Raw genomic sequence first — 20,839 nt, 5'->3', positions numbered from 1 at the left:
TTGTCAGATCTGCTAGTATTCAATGGAAAAAAAACCTAATATTGATTCTATTACACAATTACATAATCATTAATGTAAGGAAAGCTGGTCCTTTGAATGTGGTGTTTGACTGGCAGACAACCAAGTCAACGAAGCTTTTTGCAAGGGACAGACTCATGTCTATTATACAGCAGAGCAGTGAAGGCATTAGAACATGAATCAAACAAGGTAAGCTTAGCCAATTTGTGTCTACATGAATCCCCTTCAGGCAGGTTTTGGGGGTAAAAACCACACAATCGTGTTTTATGGTATTATGAAGTGTAAGCACAGAGAATATTAAGTGGTCTAACCTAGTAGTGTCTAACTCATGGCCTGCAGGCAATATGTGTTCTTAGGAAGATCCTTCGAAGTTCCTTGCGACCAGAGGAAATTAAAAAGCTAAAACTGAGGCTGCTAGGGACAACAAAGCATGATATCACTTGCAGTGTATTACTTGCTCAGTTCTGTGCTCACAGGGTAAGGGAAGGCTGCAGACTACATGCCCCCTTATGTCACAGGCAGTTTTATACAATTGTCACTGTGTTCCTCCAAGACATTAAGGGGTTCTTGCCTAAAAATTATGATTTTGGCTTACATCTGCCCCAATGAAGTTAGACAGCTCAATGAACAGCATCCTCTTTTGGTATTCTAATTCAGTGAAGGTGAGGAAGGAAGAGATGAGAAAAGAAGTCCTGCTACTGTACTTCAAATTCTCTCCAAAACTTTTCAGTAGAGATCCCAAGTAGTGTTCTTACTTTTTCAAGGTATGGGGACTCTCACAAATTCTAACGTACAACTGCTTGGGGAATGGACTAGATAGAGAGCTGGCATCAGGCTCAGTTAACTCAATATCTCTATCATAAAGTCATGTTTAACTTTATGCTTTAATTACTATTTTTCTTTAAGTAAATACTAACCTGATTTTTGCTCAATATCCTTAAACAATTTTAAGATGCCATCTAGCTGTCTTGTAAGTTCTGCTTTCAAATACTCTTCCCCAACTAGTGTTGACAGCTCTTCACAAAGGGTTTGCGCGGCATTTATATTCTTCATTTCCTGTTCTATTTCCTCCTTCAATTCTCTAGCAATTTCCAGTTGTTGTTTCACAGCATCAGGTTGTGTACTCACAGCCAGGCTGCTGCTTAGCTTATTATCCAAGGCACTTAGCTTATCAGATAGAGTTCTGAGTAGACTTTGATACTCTGTGCTTTTCACAATGGCTTGGTCAATTCGGTCACATCTCTTCCTCAGCTGGCCAGTTAGACTGTCCCATTTCTGTGCCACAGCTGCCAGTTGCTCTTTTACAATTTCATGTGAGGGTGGATGTTCACCAGGTCTCTTCAGAATCCCTTCACCAGCCATAGTTAACTGCTCATACTGTGGTTTTCTGGTGTCAAACTCTTTGAGCAGAATCTAGAAAAAGAGAATTTTAAAAAGCATTTACCTCATGAGAAAAAGAAAAGTGCTTCTGACAAAAATCATGTAGAATTTGTTGTATCTAAGCTCTCTAATCAATCTCTGACCTTAAAAGCCAGTGAAATAAAGGCACCTTCTACACATAAACTGTGTTGTTTTTAAGCATTTACATCAAAGAACCAGAAAAAAATGAGGTGAATTTACATATCATCTAATGGAAATTCAACCAGGAGATACAACTAAACAATGAATTCTGTTGATATCACAGTAATTAAGTAACCACACCAAGTAAAGTAAGTGCTGTTTAGTTTCAAGTAGTGTCTTCTTTCCTAGACAGTTTTGGTATTTCTCTTAAGATAGAACTTCAAAGAAGGTGTATTCTGACATAATACTGCAATGCATTATTAAAGCACAGAAAATACCTGGATAATTCACAAAATTACTGAATGTGTACTCTGAGACCTTTAAAGTTTATATCACTGGTTTCTGGTATTTTTTTTTTGACAGTAAGTCACAGTGCTTGCAGAAGAAGGGAAAAATATAATGCTTTTACTTTACAGAACATTCCAAACCCTTTCTTTTTAAGTCAATTAGGTTGAACTTTTAAGGACTGTTAAGTGATACACTATGGTTTTATGCCATCAGTCTAGATTTTTGAAGCACTTACAAACCAATTTTGAGTCATTTTCACATAATCTTAGAACACAGTTCATGTTTTAAGCACTTCATTTTAATCAATAATTATATTGCAGCTTTAATAATTTTTTGCAAAAAATATGTTTTTTCTCATCAGTTTAGATTACCTGGCAGCAATAGAAATGTTTGAAATTAAAATTTCTACATTATGAAACCTCATCTGATTTCACTTTTGTTTCTTTTGTTTGCAGTTTGCTGTATTGCTGTCAGCAAACTGCTCCACTTTTTCATTATACTTTCTTCTGTTTTTTACACCCTTGGCCTCATATCTATCCACAGTATTGCATTTCACTTGCCTTTGTATTTTTGTTAGCTACTGGCACAGTCTATTGAATAAAATCTCAAAAAGCTAGTTCTAAGCCTAGACTGTAATAAAGAATGACCATAAGATGTCAAATTAATAAAATCCAAAGAGATATTTTCATTCCACTCCAGAGAAACCACACTACGGTCAAAACAAAAAAAAAATCTATCAGAGGATCAGTATCTTCTCAACATTTTTTCCTTTAGCTGTACTGATCTCTCTTCATTCCTATGATAATTTTTTCTTGTAATTACTGTAGTCAACTATGACTTAAGCTGATAAACAAATCTAATGGATCATACTAACCACTATCTACTCTAGATGCAAAACAGTACTTTGCTAATAGAAAAATACCAGAAGAAATGGAAATCAATAATGTATGTTGGCACTACTCACCTGAACCTGTTGCTTTTGTGTATTCAGCATATTAGGATCAATTGATAGTGGTCCCAGCACACTGACCATCAGCTCTTTTTCTACAAGCCAGTGCTTTAGCTGGGCTTCTGCTGTCTGGAACTGGGTCAGGTAGTTTGATGACTCCTCCAGTTTTTGTTGTCTCTCAGATGTAACTTGATTGAGCTCTTTCCATTTGGAATCTAACAATGATAATGTTAACATATTGCATGCATATTCTAGCAGATGGGTTGTCAGACAGCAGACTATATATGAAACATAAAGAGAGCTCTCTCATAAGGCTTTTTGATGATTAACTCCAGATGCCTTATTGCAGTGACTCGGCAAATACATATTTTAACAGTCAGACCCATATACATTTGGATGAAGGTCAGACACTTGTGGAATTTTTAGACCAATGAATATACAACATGTAATAAAACTGGACTAGCATATTACTAAATGAAATACCCCTAAATTTAGGCTTTGGTCTCAAATGACATTAAAGCCAGAGGGCTGTACTCAGTTATAACTCAGGTGCCTGATCTAGAGAGACAAATCTTCCTTCTTATTCAGTAAAAAAACCTCATACCTTTATAAGGGTTAGCAGAAACCCTAATTTAGGCTTCAACTTTGAACAGCTGTCTGAAAAAGCCTAACTCTTTCAAACTCTTTCAAACTCTCTCAAACTCTTTCAAACATCTGCTTTCAAAGCCTGTGGAGATTACCTGTCTCATTTAGACATCTAAACAAGGTACCTAATGACAGGCAATGAGAATACTTCTGCACATAGCTATTGCAAAAGTACTGTGTGAGCTTAGGTTCACATCTACGCCAACATATGGTCTTTTCCACTTGTGGCAAGTGGCTTCCAGAGGAGACATTGAGTCTTACAGTCTTGCAACTTTCCCCTTCCCCTCTGTGAAACTGTCAGTGCTTGCTCAGTCAGCTCTGGTATCTTGCTAATTCTCCCTGTCCCTGATCTTCATCTTTGGTTTTTTCAATTCCTTTTTGCTGCTTCACAGTCTTTGACCTCTGCTCATTCTGTATTAATTCCCTTTCAACATTACAAAAGATCTCTTGGAGATCTTACCTGCTACTTAAACTTTTCAGAGTTTCACTTAAAACAGGACAGACTGGAAAAATCCTCAGCTTCGACGTTACTGTTGGTGTAGCTATAGAAATGCCTATCACTATGGAACAAGACTGACCTATAATTTATTTAAAATATGGCAAACCTAAAAAGAATCTTTAAAAGCTTATGACAATTATGCACTGCAATATCTCAAAATCTACTGTCCAAACATGGTCATTTCCCCCCTTTTTTTTGGCAAAATGTATAGAATCAGTTTTAGAAAACAGTAAAAGGTTACCAAACCTACCAAATGACAAAAGCCATTAGTTCATGGGGAAAAAAAACATGTAAAAGAGCATTACCAACAACTCAAACTGTTCTTTACATGAAATTAGAATCAACTTAATCTGTTGTATTGTGTAAGAAGAATAAAACATGTATCTTGAGTAGCAACTGGTCAGTCAAGTTTTAACTGCAGATAAAAGGTAAAGCCCTCTAAAGCAGGGAGTCAAGCTATAGCCTCTCTCAACTGCACTGATACAAATGCAAAGCCTGTGGACATCACTATCATTACTCCAGATCTATACTCCTGTTAAGGGAGTTATTTCCACAGAATTTAAGGGGTAGGAGGGAGAAAAATACTAAAAATACTAGTGATTGGTAATACATTAAAAAGTTCGTAATAAAACAACTTCCAAATCACTGATCTATGATACAGCTTTACTGAAGTACCTATTTTATCCAATGTTTGTCTCCACTTAGGTGCCTCGGGAGAGTCAGAGTTCTTCTCCAGCAGCTCTGTTACTTTGTCCTTTAGTTCCTGCACTTTATTAGCACTTTGCTTTAATTCAGTTTCAAAAAGCTGCAAATTTCAATGATAAAATAAATAAATAAGAGACTAAAGAGGAATGGTGAAGTTTGAAGTCCTTAATATTGAGATGCTAAGCATGAAGATAAACAGTAAATATCTGGCACTTATATACTACTTTTCTGTTATGAATCTCAAAACACCTTATAATGGTATATGTTGCTGGTCAAAGTTTTTTGGAAGAGAGAACCTGAAAGACTTAAACTACATTAATAATTATTGCTTAATTTGAACAAGTGACAGAACTAGAAGAATTCAGATAAATAAGTTCCACTAGGTCCCATCATATTCACATATATTTGGAATCTGTTAACGTACAAAAGGCAAACTGACTACTGCAAAGCACAGTTCACAGTAGAAATAACCCCAATAGCACCAACAGAGAGGAGTGTGGTGTGGCCTCTACCTCAGTAGAAATCCTGCTGTCACAGACAGTTTCTTGTAGATCTCCTAAAACCATAGTTTAAAGAGAACCATAGCTTAAAATGAGGCCTAACAGGAGACTGACATGCCTCAGCAAATCCAAATTCATGATGTTCTTGCAGACAGAAGTGAACAGTTCTTATACAACCGGCAAAGGGCTCTCATACGAATGTTCTTAAGTAACAAAGCTTGCCCTGGAGAGTTGCTTTTTAATTATCCCAAACCCACTAAAATAAACACTGAACAAACTGTACTTCATTTAGAACTTCTAGTAAAAGGTCCAACTGCATTAGATGACTCTTGCCTAAGCACTCATTCAATTTACCAGCTATTTGTGAATATTCTCCCATTACTACACCAGGGGTAAGATGCTCATGTTAGCTTTGCATAGTCTCTGTTAAAAATAAAGAGCTAGTTTTATTCCACACTTAGTCTGAATTTTAAGATTGAATGTTATCCAGCTCTGAGGAAAATTGGTAGATGTTCAGGTTAATTTTTAAGGATGACCTGCCAAATATAAAAGAAATTCAGTTAAATCAAATTCTGTTCCTTGTTTAAACACAATCACAAGCAAGGAATGAATTTCCCCTATGCGTTGCATTTCCCTTTATAGATGAACCTTTACATGTGTAAACACTGTCCTTCATTGCTAGGGAAGCATATGTCTCCAATGCTGAAACAGGGCAGAAGCCTACTGCTGATTCAGTGGTTTTCTCGAATCAGCTAAAAGGTGGGGAGGAGACTGTTGTGCAGCTATATAACTTAACAAGCATGACAAGGCTGCTGAAGAGAAACACTGCCTTGGAAGAGACATAAGCTGCTGCAGCTGCAGAGACCAGGAGGTCTGTGGAGTGTCAGCGAATCAGCAGCTGCAGAAACAGCTTTTGGACAGATACAGCCCTTCGGATATTACAAGTAATCTAGTATATACCTTTAAACCTCTAAGGAGAGCAAAAAAGTTAATTGCATAATCAATAGAGCCTCACCTATTTTAACTGTCCACCAAAATTACTATTTTCTGACCTGCAAAACTGGTTCTCTCTGACACGGTGCTCCTTTCTCCACTGACAGAGTTTGCCAGATTTGCTCTAAGCCTGACTGACATGGTTACTAGGATCATCTAAATACTCTCAGCAACATTAAGCTAGGCTGAGATATCAGTTATGTCACAGCATCTGCCCAATAACCAATAAAAAAGAGTATGTTTTTGAAGGCACAAACTACCTTATGTTGCTCAACTTGGACTTTAACCGCTTCACTATCAGTTGGAGCAGCTTCCCAGTCTGATGCAGTTTTATCCATTTTTTGCAACCAATGCATCATTGAGGTTGATTCTTCCTGAATATTTTGCATTTTTGAAAGCATACTTTCTAGTTCTGAAATCTTTTCATTCAATAAAACTCCCAAATCTTCATAACTGTGATTTACATCAGACATAGCTTGTTGAACAGTTGTCAGTTCTGTAAAAGGAAAAATGCACAAAAACTATGTTAGAAGTTACAAGCCTTTCAAACAATATCACCTGGACTTCTAAACAGTACTAGTTACAATAGCTAATAGTCCCCCAAATAAGAAGTTGCTGAACGTGTTAGAGTGATTTCCAATTCACTCTAAATATGGCAACACTACATCTGAATGAGCTAATATAAGTTCCTATTTGCAAGGACTTCTCATTTCACAGAAATCAGTTTTTCAATACATACAGTTACATAAACACCTTTCAATCTTTCTACCCGTTGTTTTTTAGTATTTTAAGCACCAATTCCCTGACAAAAAGTTGAACATGCTAGGCTACAGTTCCGGTATATAAAGGTCTTATGTAAGATCCTTTGTCACAGTGACACAAACGTATATGAAATGGGTGTCTTTGTATACATATACTTGTGTATATGTGTGTTGTGAGTGCTAGTGGGTGTTAAAATTTCAAACCCCATAGACACGTATTAGGCTTTTCTCAAAAGCCATGTGTTATATCAAAATATATTTGTATACATTTATAAAATTATATCTTGAGTCACGAAACACAGCCCGATTTAGTCTGTCTTCAAAGAAAATAATGATAGGTATTGTTATAATTAATTTTAGTATCATTCCCTAGTCAATATAATTTTCTTATGAGATGGTGATGTGAACAAACAGATTTATATACAACATTAAAAAATACATCCATATTTATCAGCAATTGGCAAGTACATTTCTTTATCACATGCTGAAATTTTTACTGACCTTTATTTTTCAGGAAATCCTGAGTTCCTGGAGCTCCTGCTTCACCATTTAATATTGTGCCACCTGTGGATCAAGAGAGATGAAGTCTCATGCTTACTCCCACCCAGGAAGACCACCCCCCAGCACGGCATTTCCTCTTCAAAACAGCAAGATAGCTATTACTACAACATTAAGAATAAAGAATAAAGCTCCAGCCAGTTAGTACCATAAGTGGTACTGCATATGCACAGCATATGCATTGCACGTGCATATGTTCATATGTGCTTAGGGCACCTTTACCACCAGGGAAGTGGTTGAGACATCATCCCTGGAGGTATTTAAAGGACATGTAGACATGGCACTAGGGGCGTGGTTTAGTGCTGGACTTGGCAGTGCTGGGTTAATGGCTGGACTTGATGATTTTAAGGGTCTTTTCCAACTTAAATGACTCTATGGTTTACCACTGTACCTCTGCACAAAAAGCTCTTGATACCAATTGGATTAATCCCTCCCTGTATTGTCATAAGCAAGACTTCAGCACGTGCTCCATGACAAGGATTGCTCAGTGGAGTCCTTACTGTTAGACTTGAAGTCCTTACTGTCACTTGGAGGCAGCCACTCATCCAGACACCCCTACTAATTAAAATAATTTCAGAGCCTCTGGAACCAGAGCTACATGAGCTTTCTAAAACACTGTCAGACACAGAGCTGGGGCACGTGATCATGCGCAGAGAACTGCAAGGAGAATCACTTCCCACTCTCCTGCACATATGTATTCCCAGCTGAGCAATTAACAGAGAAAGATTAATGGTTTCCTTGGAAAAGGCTATGCATCCACCCTACAGTACCAGCTGGACAGTGAGGACCACATTAGTGGCAGCTGGAGGATGGCAAGAGAAAACAAACCAGATAAGAGAAGTCACAGGCCCCTGCCAGAGTCTTGTAAATCTTCATGCTCTATTAGCTCAACTTTAGTATTTTTAACTGTGCTAAAGTGAAACACAGTAAAGCTCTTGTCTAGGAGGGCAAATGCTCTAGCCTGAAGGATTACAGCTGCTCTTACATGATAGTTATTTAACCGTTTTTCTATTTGGATGCATAGAAGCAGAGAAAGAGCTAGAGGAAGGAGCCCAAATAAGGTTCCGAAATGTTCCTTGAAAGATTTTTATTAAAAGTTCAAACAAAAATGAAACCACAGGCGGCTACTACAAAGAGATGTGAGAAAGGAAGTGTTCTACTTTTTCCCACTAGGTATCCTTTGGCAGTCCCCATCCTCCCAGTGCTTTGCAGTTGACCAATGAAGGCCAATACACTTGAATTTATTTCCAGACCTAGTCAGTTCAAGAATTGACTGAAAATGTGCTTATGGTCATTAAAACACCCAAGGTACCACATCCTTGAACTGTAGCTGGAATGATACTTAGAAGAATAACTCGTTTCTGTAGAACAAATTAACATTTGACACTGGAGTACAGAAAATCGTGAAAATAGACTTGCTGCCTTTAAATTCTGATTACCAGTAAAAAAGAATTCAGTTGAAGGTCCAGACTGAAAAAACATTTTGGCCCAGGAAAATCATGCTGGGATATGAAGTCGCTACCCTTCTGTGCTGTTGTTTCAACTAAAACACTGACTAGCATTAATTACACTATTATATTGGGACAAGTAGGTTTGCCTAGGCTCACTTTTTAGGTAAATCATGTCCTCATTACTCTTCTAACAAAAATTCCATGACTCTGCAAACCCTTCTGTGTTTGCCTGGTATCACAGAATAGCCTTCTGGCCATTAAAGAGGTATCTCTGTGCAGGTACATCAGTGTTTGCAAAAGCAAGGTTTGTATTTCTCCTGCTTGCAGACTTGAAGACAGTGCAGCAATGAACACTGATCAGAGTAAGTCGACTTCTCAGTATCAGAAGCTTTCTGGGGTGAGGTGAAGGCAACTGTGATACTGCTATTTTGTTCATTATCTGAGAACTACATACCAAAGTAACAGCTTTAGGACCTGTTAATCATTAACATCAGAGCACTTTTACACAATTTTGGCAGAGTAAAACAATTAGAATGTGTGTTGAATTACTACAGCAATTAGACAGTTTGAATGAGAATCATAGCATACAATGGTCAGAAGAGACATAGCTAAATGACTTCTCACGAGCCATAATATTCAGAATGCTAATCCAAAGGTGAAATATTTTAATTTTTGTCTTAAAGGTTTTAAAAATTCCTGAAATATAAGGCTTACCTGATTATACAAATGCATACCTGACTTGGCAACTGCTCTCAGTTTTGCAGGAGAAGTCACAGCAGTAATTAGGTTACACAGCAAAGTTCCTCTGCTATTCATTTTCTGCAGTTCAGGTGCTTTTAATGTCCATTCATCTTTTAAATTCTGGTTAAGACAGATAGTAATTTGATCATTACAAAACTGATTTCAGACTTAAAAGATTTATTGTAAAGAAAGGAACAACTCTGCTACTTGGGAATCCCCTGCAAACATGCAAAGGAAATGTGAATGTAAATGCAGAGTGCAAGTTCCCTAATCCCAGTCACTATGACTGCTTACACCTTAAATCTGTACTTTAATGTTTGTAATAGATCCTTTAGTTCTTTCAGCCAGATTTCACTTTTCCTCTACAATAGCTTACCAGTGTATCTTCCAAAGGTTTCTTTAACTCTTCTGTATTCAGGGAGGGTTGTCCTGCTGGAATTCGTCCTGTGGTCTCTTTTATCCATTTCTTTAATGATTCTACAAGGAGCTCAAAAGTATCCATTTGTTTCTGACAAGAAGATACATCCTCTTCTCTAGACAATTAAAAACAATTAAAGGAATGCTAGTATTCCATCTGATAATTAAACCAACTGATATTATCAATCCAATATCACTATTCCTAAATTCAAAGTGTCACAAAAGCTAATGTTAGGGATATAAGCAGAATGTACAAAATCTAGTCTTGCTATATATGGAATCTTCTATAATTTCTCCAGTTTTCCTTTGCAGCTTGATGCCAAATGGTACTCTAAAGCAATATACACAAGCAGCAATTTCTGTTCTATCAGAGAAGGGGAGAAGGGTTTTCTTAAAACTGTCAGGACTCCTGCAAATTTGAAAAGTTACTTGTCTTTACAGTCCATATTAGTGCTCTTGAGCCAGACAGACTAACTACAGAGGCATTTTCAAATAGAATCTTTCTCTTTAAATAAAAATCCCTCACTTTGGTTAACTGCAGTCTCTTGAGATTGCACACAAAAGGATAGCAGTCATCACAACATTCACACTATGTTATTAGCCAAAGCGGAAACACTTTGATTATTCAACTTACTTTTCCTTTATAGTCTCCTCTACCTCTTTGAATTTCTTAGATAAAGCATTTACTTTTTCTGATACCAATGCTTTATCTCCAGGAAGAGCATGGAATGAAAGTTCTTCAAGAAGCTGCTTCAAAACTTCCAGATCCTTCTTGTGTTGTGCCAATTCTACACTAGCTTCCTGCAAAATAGGATTACATTCTTCATACTAGACTTAACAATCACTAGTTGAAAATTAAACTCTTGATTTTAGCTAACCAACCAAAGCTGGGAAAAAAGCATGCCTTATTTATTGTTCAATCACTTAGAGGAGTTAGACTAAAAATACACAATATATACAAATTGAATGCTACAGTACCTGCATGTACTGAGACACTTCACTGACATCTTTTCTTGGTGCCTCTGTCTCACTGAGGGCCTGGTTCTTCTCATCTAGAAATGACTGAAGTTTTTCTGACAGACCTTCAAATAACTCCACTTTAGTCTTCAACTCCTCCATTTTCAGAAGCTTCTCTCTATGCTTGTTACTTGCTTCAGAAAACCGTCCTGCAAGTTCACTCATTTTCGCTTGCAGCGTGGATGCAGTGGATGGATCTGCTGTTTCCGTGAACTTCTTCACTTTTTCATTCATAGTGTTTATACTGCTTTGGCGACCCGCAATGTCTTGTTCCAGCATCTGAAACAAACAGAACTGCTTTGCACTCCTTAAAACTAAATTTTAAGAAGTAAACCTGGTCCACCATATAAAGCAATAAATCAGTACAGCTAGACCAGCAGTGTAGATCTATTTCAGCTACAAAAATCCTTATGTGCAGTTTTACTTCACATAACAGTCCTCTTATCAAGTATTTTGAATCCATTAAAGGTGACAAACTAAGATTTTAATTCTTTCTTGAAATCTGCATTATGAAACATATGTTTCTTCTTTCAAAGAATGCTACTTACAATGCTTTTACTAATAATATCCTGAATAGCAGCAGAATTCAAAGGCACTTGTTCTTGTTCCTTAAGGCCCTTTTCAACTCCTTCCATCCAATCCAGCATTTCATCCAAACCATCTTGCACACTTAGGGATCGTGTCAGAGTTACTTGAAGCTTCTCATTCCTTTCATTCACAGATTTGGATAAATTGTCATACCTCTCCACAATACCATCTGATAAAGAGAAAATAATTTCAATATTTTCCTCTAGTCAAACTAAGCTTTTAACTCGTTTTACCCGTTCTTACCAGTTGAGTCAAAAATTGCTACATCAGAATGAAGAAAAAAATATCAGCTTCAGTCACTAATAATGCAGAATCAAAGATCAAAATCCTCAAACAGAGCAAAGAAACACACAAGACAAGGGAAATGAGGAAGCAGCTTACAGCTGTAGTGCCCAGCTTTAGAAACTGGTTCCAATGAAGCTCTACCTTAAGACAGCTGTAGACTGTTACCAAGAATAAAATAGCAGGTTATTAAGACAGGTCTTCTACAATTATGTCTCTTGTGTTATTGTGAGAGCTGAGAAGTTCTTCCAGATGTTTCTTCCTTAGACATTCAACACTTTCGAGATAACTCTCTGAAAGTTACAAGCTCCATATATCTCCTATGGAGTTTCATCACCAGCTCCAAAGAGACAAGCCTACAGTTGGGTTTTTTGTTGTTCTGCAAGTTACTTTTGGGATTCCAGTAAGAGAGAGTTGTGTGATACACAGTCTTCAAACTTTAGACAGTGGTGAATGTCATGCTGTGCTACTTCTCACAACTGATAGTGGAAAAGTATTGAGTGTAGGTGTTAATGTTTTGGTGGTGTAAGGTTTTGTTAGTCACAAGTTTTTTGACCTGTATGAGAAGAGGCCAAGGGCTACCCCATGAAAGACACAGATGATTTCAGCCAACTACAGCTGACCCGCCAGAAGGCACAGCTGATCTCTTCAGCCAAGCTGGTGGTGCCTCTCGAAAATGTATTTAAGAAAGGGGAAAACACTGCATGGGACTGAGAAATGAGGGAAAAGAAAGTGGGAAAACCAGCCTGCAGACATCAAGGTCAGACAAGAAAGAGGGATAAGACGTGTTCCAGCTGCTGGAGCGGAGATTCCCCTGAAAACTGTGGAGGAGCATGCTGGAGCAGATAACCACAGTGCATGAGGAGGTGGTTATTTCCTGAAGAAACTGCATCCTATTATCCCAAAAGATTTCAGCCTGTGGCGAGGTCCTGCACTGGAGAAGGGGAAACACATGAGGAGGAGAAGCAGAGAAGAGAGTAGCTGCTGCGGACTGACCACAGTCACCCATTTTCCATCCACACTGCACTGTTTGGCAGGAAGGATATGAGTAGTTGGGAAGGAAGGAGTGACAGTGAGCCTGGAAAAAAAGAGTGAGGTGGAGGATAGCATTGCTGTAATTTGTATTTGTTTCTCACTTTTGAAACCTGCTTTATTTGGCAATAAATGAAAGTTAATTTTCACCAGGTCGAGTCTGTTTTGCCCACGACAGTAATTGGTAAGTGTATTTATCTCAACTCACGGGCTTTTCCATCTTATTTTCTACCCCCATCCGCTTGGGCAAGGGAAGTGAAAGAGCAGCCAGCCAAGGTCAACCTCATCACAGTTAGTTTCTTAAAGTCAGAAGGAAATAATTCCTCAGCTCAGTAAACTTCAAATAACTGCTTGGAAATAGGTAGTTAAAGTAATGTTTCTTGAACCTGAACATGCTCCTTCCCACTGAAGAATTTATGATCCTCAGCAAATCACTACCTTTGCTTGGCAATCCCTATTTTGGGGAAAAAAAAAAGTGCAAAAATGAAATGACAGCTTTTAAGTGAAAAGCATATGGATCAATGTAGGAGAGAGACCAACAATGAAGTTGCTGTATTGTAATGGCTTACGACTTAACAAAACATGGACTTGAACAGTGACACAAGAATGTGGAAGCTCTGTATTTTGTCTCTTCCACAACCTGCATGCACACACAAGTGATAAAAAGAGGTATTAAGAAAAGCAAATATTTTACCCAGAGTTTTCTGAATCTCATCTTTGTCTGGTGTCAGCTCTCCCCTTGTATCCAATAACACTTCAGCAGCTTTTTTCAGTTTTTCTACAGCAATTTGGTGGTTAGACACTTGTCCCTGAAGAACCTGTAAAATTTCACTATTATCAGTTATGCTTTTCAGTACAGTTGATAGTTACATTTGCAAGGTATGATACATCATACAACCTAAACTTAGTGCTGGGAATAAACTAATTCAGTTTCTGACCTCTCCCTAAGAAAAATCCTGATGAGTGGCTCTGAATGCTGTTGACCTTCTGGCCCTTGTTTAGTTCATTCACCATCTTTTTTGTCTTCTGTTTTAGAATGCTTGTCCGACTCAACTGATTTCTTGCATGTAACTTCAAAATGTGTCTTTTGATTAATTGTTTCTAAAGACCACTTGTACAGACTCCATATAATAAACATATTTTTCAACTCAGCATCCGACAACAATTCAGGGGAAAAACATACAGTCAGCAGCAGCAGTTACACATTCACCACAAGTAGTATTGACAAAGGATCAGGCTGATATCATAGTGTAAATAGGAACAGTTTGAAACAATATGATTGCCTTCACAGACAAGAACTTCCTGGAGTCAGTGTCACTGAATTTTTCCTGCGTTTGTCCATCTAACCAAGGAACACATGTTTAGATACTAGCACAGCCATGATTCACTCCAGAGTCAAAGACAGTAAGGATGAATCAACTTCTAAAAGTCGCTTTGTCTCTCCACTACATCAAAGTACTTTAGTGTAAATAATCTTTAAATTATTTTAGGCCTCTGTGCTAGGTGCATCTCTGTATGATGTACGTTTGTTTTTATTCACTTGCACGTTATACAAGTCCAAAATGAAGGTGCTTCTCATTTATTTTTTGATACACACTAACTCAATGAATATATGAAGCAAAAGGTAAATGCTATGTGCCCTGCCAGGACAAAGAAGACATGTCAGTGCATTCAACAATGGCCTCCAGAGTACAACCAGATCACAGTACATCTTGCTAACCAAACTGACACAATGAATCTCAGAGAGACCTGAAGAGGAACTTCCCTTACACTAGTACTTGTGTGGAAAAAAATATAAAAGAAAAAGAAAGAAAGAAAAAAAAAAAAAGATGTACCAGAAAACTTTGTATGCTGGCAGAAGGCAAGCAAGCTGATGCCAGAGGCTCTGAAGAATATTCTGAAGAACAGTTAATCCCCATAAAAGGATTAGACCTCATCATGCTGCCAAGGTCTGTGTCTAGCTGGGTTATCAGCTGCATGTGTTGGCTACAAGGGACAGCTTTAACTTGCAACACCTGACTTCTTCAAAATACTCTTTGTTTTGCTTTCATTAATTGGCTTTCTTTCTTCAGCCTCCTGTTTTTTCTCTTCCTTTGAATCTTTTGACAAGTTGTACCCTCTCCCTTCTTCCCAACTCATATTCATTGAGTGCTCTTTTGTGTGGAAACTAATCCATTTAGACATTTCATAAAAAGAACCCCAGTACTCACTCCTTTTGTATTACTTCCATGAAAATTTGCATTATAGAGAATAGAATTCACTTTGGCATAAGGAACAAAAAGTTTAAATGAAGCTTCAAATTGTGATTGGTGTTATTCTTCTCTTCTAGCACTTGGAAGCACAAATGTGCCTAAATTGTTTCATTGTTACAAGTCCAAAACTTACACTTTTAATTTTGTTGTCTTAAACATAGCTGTTATTTGTCTCCTTTTGATGTCATGCACCAAAGTGTTGGGCAATTGCAAATGTGGATTTGAAAGGTACCATAGGTAAAGGTAACTACTGCTCAGGCTGATGTAAGGGAAATGGTTAAAGCATGGGCTTTCCAAAAGCCATTGACTATGATTTGTCAATAGTAAACATATCCAGCCTGCACTGATACTCCACAGAACACAGATAAAACAGTGAGGAAATGCTGGTCCAATAGCCTTGCTCACTGAAAAATAATCTTCAGTTTGTTTATATTATAGGTGATGGAATGTGTTTATGAAAATATGAGTCAGTTCAATGATGCCAGAGTGTATGAAACTTCATATAAATGACCTTATACTTGAGTTCCTAAAGCTTTCTCTAAACCTACACTTCATGCAGCTGACTGCAGTTTTACATTCAGAAGCTCTATCACTAACTTTTTTTTGCCTCTACTAGGATTTACATAAAGACATGAGTTACATGCTCAGTGGGGAAAAATAAAAAATACTGGTTTTCTGCACAGTGCAAATTATGTTACATTCACTCTCTGCAGGGTATATAACACTGGATGCAACTGAAGCAGGCAAATAGACTACTCACATCACACTGCTTATCTGGTATGATCCCTTTCATAATGAAGTAACACACAAATGTGAACAGAAAAAAATCAAGAGTCACAGACAACAATCAAATGGACTTCTCTATAAGGAATTCTATCCCAAGCCCTATTCCAATAGCCAACTGTAATCACTAAATCCTATCTTATTCAAAAACTTTCCAGATTTTGCTAAGTGATATAAAACACATCTTGCTTTCACCACTGCTAATACCGTCTTGGCACCCCTTTTTCTTTTCAGTGCTTCTCAGGTATCACCCCCGACTGCCAAATTCCAGAACCAGAAAAGTTGCATGCCCACATGAAGGGCAAGAATTGAAGTGGCCTGCAGCCACTTGGATTATATTAGATCATCCTGTTTTTCAGACAAAAAGCAGTTCCTTTTAGGACAAAAGTACTTTTGCTTTTTAAAGCTTTTCACCTTGGTTTCTTCAAGTTGTCTTTGGAGATTTTTGGGATCCACTGCAATTGGCTCTGATAGTTGTTTGTTCACAGCTATTTCAGAGGCCTGGAGACCTGACAAAAGTCCAGAGGAGGCATCTTCATAATGCTGGTATTTATCCACCAGGTCTTTAAGGTTATTTCCAAGGATGCTACACTAAAAGAGTAGAAAACAAACAAGCAAATACCCAGGCATTAAACTGTGTGCTGCATTCCATACCAAAGTCATACATTCCTTCCTTCCTGAAATACTGCATGATTTTTTCCTGCCATCATCCCACTGTCTACCTGATTTCTGAACTAAGACATGACAGCTGGACAGGCTATGCAGGTCTTCCCAGTTTGTGCTCCTGAAAGGTGATTTAGGATCAATTTACCGATACATTGGGAAACTGCAATCTAACCCATAGCACTAGAATAAGAAGAGCTTCAGGAATACTTTTTGATTCACCAGTGTGAAGATTCTTTATCAGTACTCTGACATCAATAATGTAGCCAGTGGAAACCACAAATTAAAAAAAAAAATCAGGAGAGATATGTACGTTCATTAAAATACAGACAGTGGAGTATTGCTTTCATAAATACTTTACCTGCATAGTGAATCCAAAGTGATATGGCTCAGTACTGTACATATGCATTGTTTTGGTCACTTAAAAATCTCATCTGAACAAGATCCTATTAGTCCTATACATCAGCATGCCCCAAAATGTCTACAGTGAATTATCATGTAAAAATGTCAGTGGAACTCTTTCAGACTTTCTGAAGATGGTTTCACAAGCAAAATATGATTGTATCAAGTGATAATATTTACAAACTGTTACATTAAATATTTATACTCTGAACCTTCCAGGCACTTTACTTTAATGTTTACATATGGTACTCGGTCTCCATCTGGTGGGCAGACATAGAACACATTCATTTACATAACCAGTTAACCAAGAACTGACTTTAAGATTTCTTCAACACATACGCCTATAAAAACGTCTCACATATGTGCAAATGCATATATATATAAGGAAAAGCAATATAAGTATTTATTAAAAGCAAGAAGCTTTTACAAAAGGCAAAAAGGTTACTATAAATTCATTTACCACTTAGAAGATCTCACTAATTGGGGATGATCTCACTTTTTAGAATTCTGTCCTTCAAGACTTGAAAAGTCTACTTTGCTCTGGATAATTACTGTCAAATATTTAAAGTATGTCTACTATAACTCTACTAAATCTATATATGGAAAGAACAGAATTTGTAAGTTGACAAATACGAGACCAAAAATCAAGCTGCTGGTGTAGTGTTTTTATGTGCATAAAAAAAAGCTCTCTGAAAATTTTGCAATGAAATCTTTACATTCATACTCAAGACTAATCCAATAAACCAACTGCAGAAAATCTAACAAGCTTTAGCTTCCCTGTTCATACAAGTTGAATGGGAAAATGAAAACGAGCTTTTGTAAATGAAGAGCTACCTTCACATACCGAGAAAACAAGTTTTACACTGTTTTCGTAATCAAGCAATCAAATCCGTGTCTTTACATAATTTATACTTCTGACAAAAAAACCTTAAAGAGATAAAAATTTCCAGACAAAGATGGCCACTGTTGCAGGCCAACACAGTACCAGTGGACACTGAAGTTCTACTAAGGAATTTGAACCTATGATCTTAGAAAATTATGAAATGGCATGGTCAAAGGATACTGACGGCAACTCTCTCTTAAATGGTTCAATTAATAATTATCCCAAAAGTTCAAAATTCTGGAATATTTTCAATATTGAACAAGGTGTTGGTTTTTTGAAAACAGCTGGAAATTTGGCATGTGAGACCAGTTGGTGATGTTTGTCTAATTCTACCAGACAGATTCCATACATGAACCTGGCACAGAGAGATAGATTATCTTCCCTCTTTAAGGTACATGGAGGATTTGCATTGCTAATTACTCATTAGTTATAGACTAATCTCAGATTGTTAGATAAAATGTTTACTTGGCAGAGCAGCAGAAAAGAATTTCTATCTTCAAATGACTATGTTCCTGCATGCCTAGTGTAGACAACAAAGGTCACATTGGGACAAACTACTTCAGGATACAAACCAATCTGAAATTTTGCATGTTACTCTTGGCATAGTTCCTCTCTTACTGCACTCATTTTATTAATAGGAAGCCAAGTAAACAAGCAGTTGTAGGAAATATTGCAAGTAACATAAAGAAATGTTATCCATCTAAAAGTATTACAATTTCTTTCCACCCCAAAATGTTACTCAGATATCCTGTACCACCACAAATTCAGAGTTTGTTAAAGGCTGGAAAGAACAATGAAGAAATCTGGTTCCATTTGTCCCTTATAACATGAAGTAGAAAATTTCATCCATTCAGACGTTAAATAGTCCAGCACTTGACTAAAGCAGATCTTCTAGAAAAGCATCTTGTTCTGTTATTTGACTTTGAGAAAAAAAGAATTTACAACTTCCCACAGTGTTTGTTTCATCAGCTAACTCCTGTCTATACAAACTGCTAAATCAATTACAATAGTCTTTCCAATTCAGTATAAATAAAACTTACTTTAGTATAGAGGGATTTGAAGCGATCTGAGGCACTATCCAGTTTATTTTGCACTTCAGTGTATGTTGCTGAAGTATCGATACCATCTTTGTCAACCTTCACACCATCTCTTTTGCTACATGACCTTGCAGCATCTAAAACTCTTTGTCCAGAAATTGTAATATACCGCAAATCACCTTTGTGAGATATAACATCTTCTGAAAAACTCTTCTGCCTTTTCAGTTTGACCATAATACCACTGAAGTCAGAAGCCCCTGCCTCCAAATTGTCAAGTTCTTGTTCTGCCTGCTGCAGCCAGGTTTCAAATTCACTATAGTCTGCATCAAATTTCTCCAGTTCTTCTCTTAGAGAATGAGTCAGTTTCATTTTCCGTTCTGATTCGGCTAAAGCAGTCTCATACTGAGCCTTCAGCTCTTTCATGTTCCTTTGCATCTTGTCTTTTTCTTCAGGGGAAAGGTAGTGCCCTTGTTTCTCCAGCAGTGCTTGAGCAGACTGAGTTGCTACTATGATAGCTTGCTGCTGTGAAATAATTTTCTCATGCTGAGCCTACAAGAAAAAGAAGAATAAACTATGACCAGCACCTTCTCAGATGGTTCCTTAGAAAAGGATACACAAAACAAAGTCTATCAAAATGATAAAAGGCTTTTCTAATTTTCATATTATTTATTAAAAGCCCATGTTTTTTTCAGTAATTTAAGTCACTCCTGGTCATCATAATTCCATGCAGTTTCAAAATTTTACACAACATTCAATGGTAATTTTTGCCAGACACACAAGCCATGACTAAATGGATGTCTTCAAATAATCACTGCAACTCAGCAATGTCTGGATATATATAACACAAACATTTTACCCTATAGTTCTAAAAGACAGCACTGTGGAGCAAAACTAGACTTTATCAATCTCTTTAACCTTTTCCCCTAATATAAATTATTTGCTTATTACTTAGCATTTATGGTAGTGTGCTCAGTGTAATATAAATTTTCCTGTTTCTCTGTCTCAAAATGGGATTTAACAAATACAGCATTCAAAGGTAGGTAAATCAAAACTGTCCATTTCCTGTTACTTATATTGCAGCTACCATTACAGACAAGCAGACTAAAATGAGTGAAAGCATCAAACATAATACAGATACTTTCTCCTTACACTGAGTGAACAAACATTATTACCTGGGGTTTGAAATTTTGTTTTTCAAAATCAAGAGGAGTGATTCTTATCAATATAGTTAGTCACAAAGCAAGTCCTTTTGACATGCAAAATCAAGAGAGAGTCTATGCATGTAAATTTTTCAATCTGATAAAAAAAGTTAAGCCACACTAACTAGAACAGTATGACAAATAAAAACCATGATTCAAATATATTCTTTAAAAAAGTTCTTCATTCTTGAAGGTCTTCCATTCTCATGTAAAATAGTGATGAAAATAGACCGTTGTTGTTTTTTTCATGAGTACAGTGGGCAATTTTTCAGTAGGCACTAGGTGCAAAAAAGAACTGTCAAAAAAGTGGAAGTAAAAACATCATGTACACAAAACCAAAGTATCTTATTTTCTTAGGTTGCTTTGAGGGGTTTTGGTTGGGGTTTCTCTTTAATATGAAAGGAAATCCAAAATAGTATCAGCTATAAGCATAATAATTTTCATTAAAATGTCCATCAACCCACACCTAAATGTTCTGGGTATCACACAACAACCAGTGAAGTATGAATTGGATACTGCCCCCACTTTAGGAGAAACCCTTAAGGCCATACAGCAGGTGAAAATTGGGAAGGCAGCTGGGGTTGACGGAATTCCACCTGAAGTCTGGAAACATGGG

The 20,839-nt window shown here is 37.1% G+C and overlaps 1 protein-coding gene across 3 annotated transcripts in view; it reads right to left on the bottom strand.

Annotated features, from left to right (window-relative positions):
* DST (dystonin) overlaps positions 1-20,839 on the bottom strand; it is a 277,490-nt gene that overhangs the window by 80,994 nt on the left and 175,657 nt on the right. For all 3 annotated transcript variants that reach the window (XM_029962798.1, XM_029962799.1, XM_029962797.1), the window contains 13 exons: positions 19,028-19,573; positions 16,454-16,630; positions 13,699-13,822; positions 11,651-11,859; positions 11,064-11,381; positions 10,720-10,886; positions 10,045-10,201; positions 9,662-9,788; positions 7,420-7,482; positions 6,418-6,653; positions 4,635-4,764; positions 2,831-3,030; positions 936-1,431 (listed from right to left, as the gene is read on the bottom strand). In XM_029962798.1, coding sequence (XP_029818658.1) covers positions 936-1,431; positions 2,831-3,030; positions 4,635-4,764; positions 6,418-6,653; positions 7,420-7,482; positions 9,662-9,788; positions 10,045-10,201; positions 10,720-10,886; positions 11,064-11,381; positions 11,651-11,859; positions 13,699-13,822; positions 16,454-16,630; positions 19,028-19,573 — 2,950 coding nt within the window. The remainder of the gene's footprint in view (positions 1-935; positions 1,432-2,830; positions 3,031-4,634; positions 4,765-6,417; positions 6,654-7,419; positions 7,483-9,661; positions 9,789-10,044; positions 10,202-10,719; positions 10,887-11,063; positions 11,382-11,650; positions 11,860-13,698; positions 13,823-16,453; positions 16,631-19,027; positions 19,574-20,839) is intronic.

Source organism: Manacus vitellinus, unplaced genomic scaffold (genome assembly GCF_001715985.3).
Source record: "Manacus vitellinus isolate BGI_N305 unplaced genomic scaffold, ASM171598v3 scaffold_4_pilon, whole genome shotgun sequence".
NCBI classification, from domain to species: Eukaryota; Metazoa; Chordata; class Aves; order Passeriformes; family Pipridae; genus Manacus; species Manacus vitellinus.
Note: the sequence above shows the minus strand (reverse complement) of the source record. Positions and strands in the feature narration are given on the sequence as shown.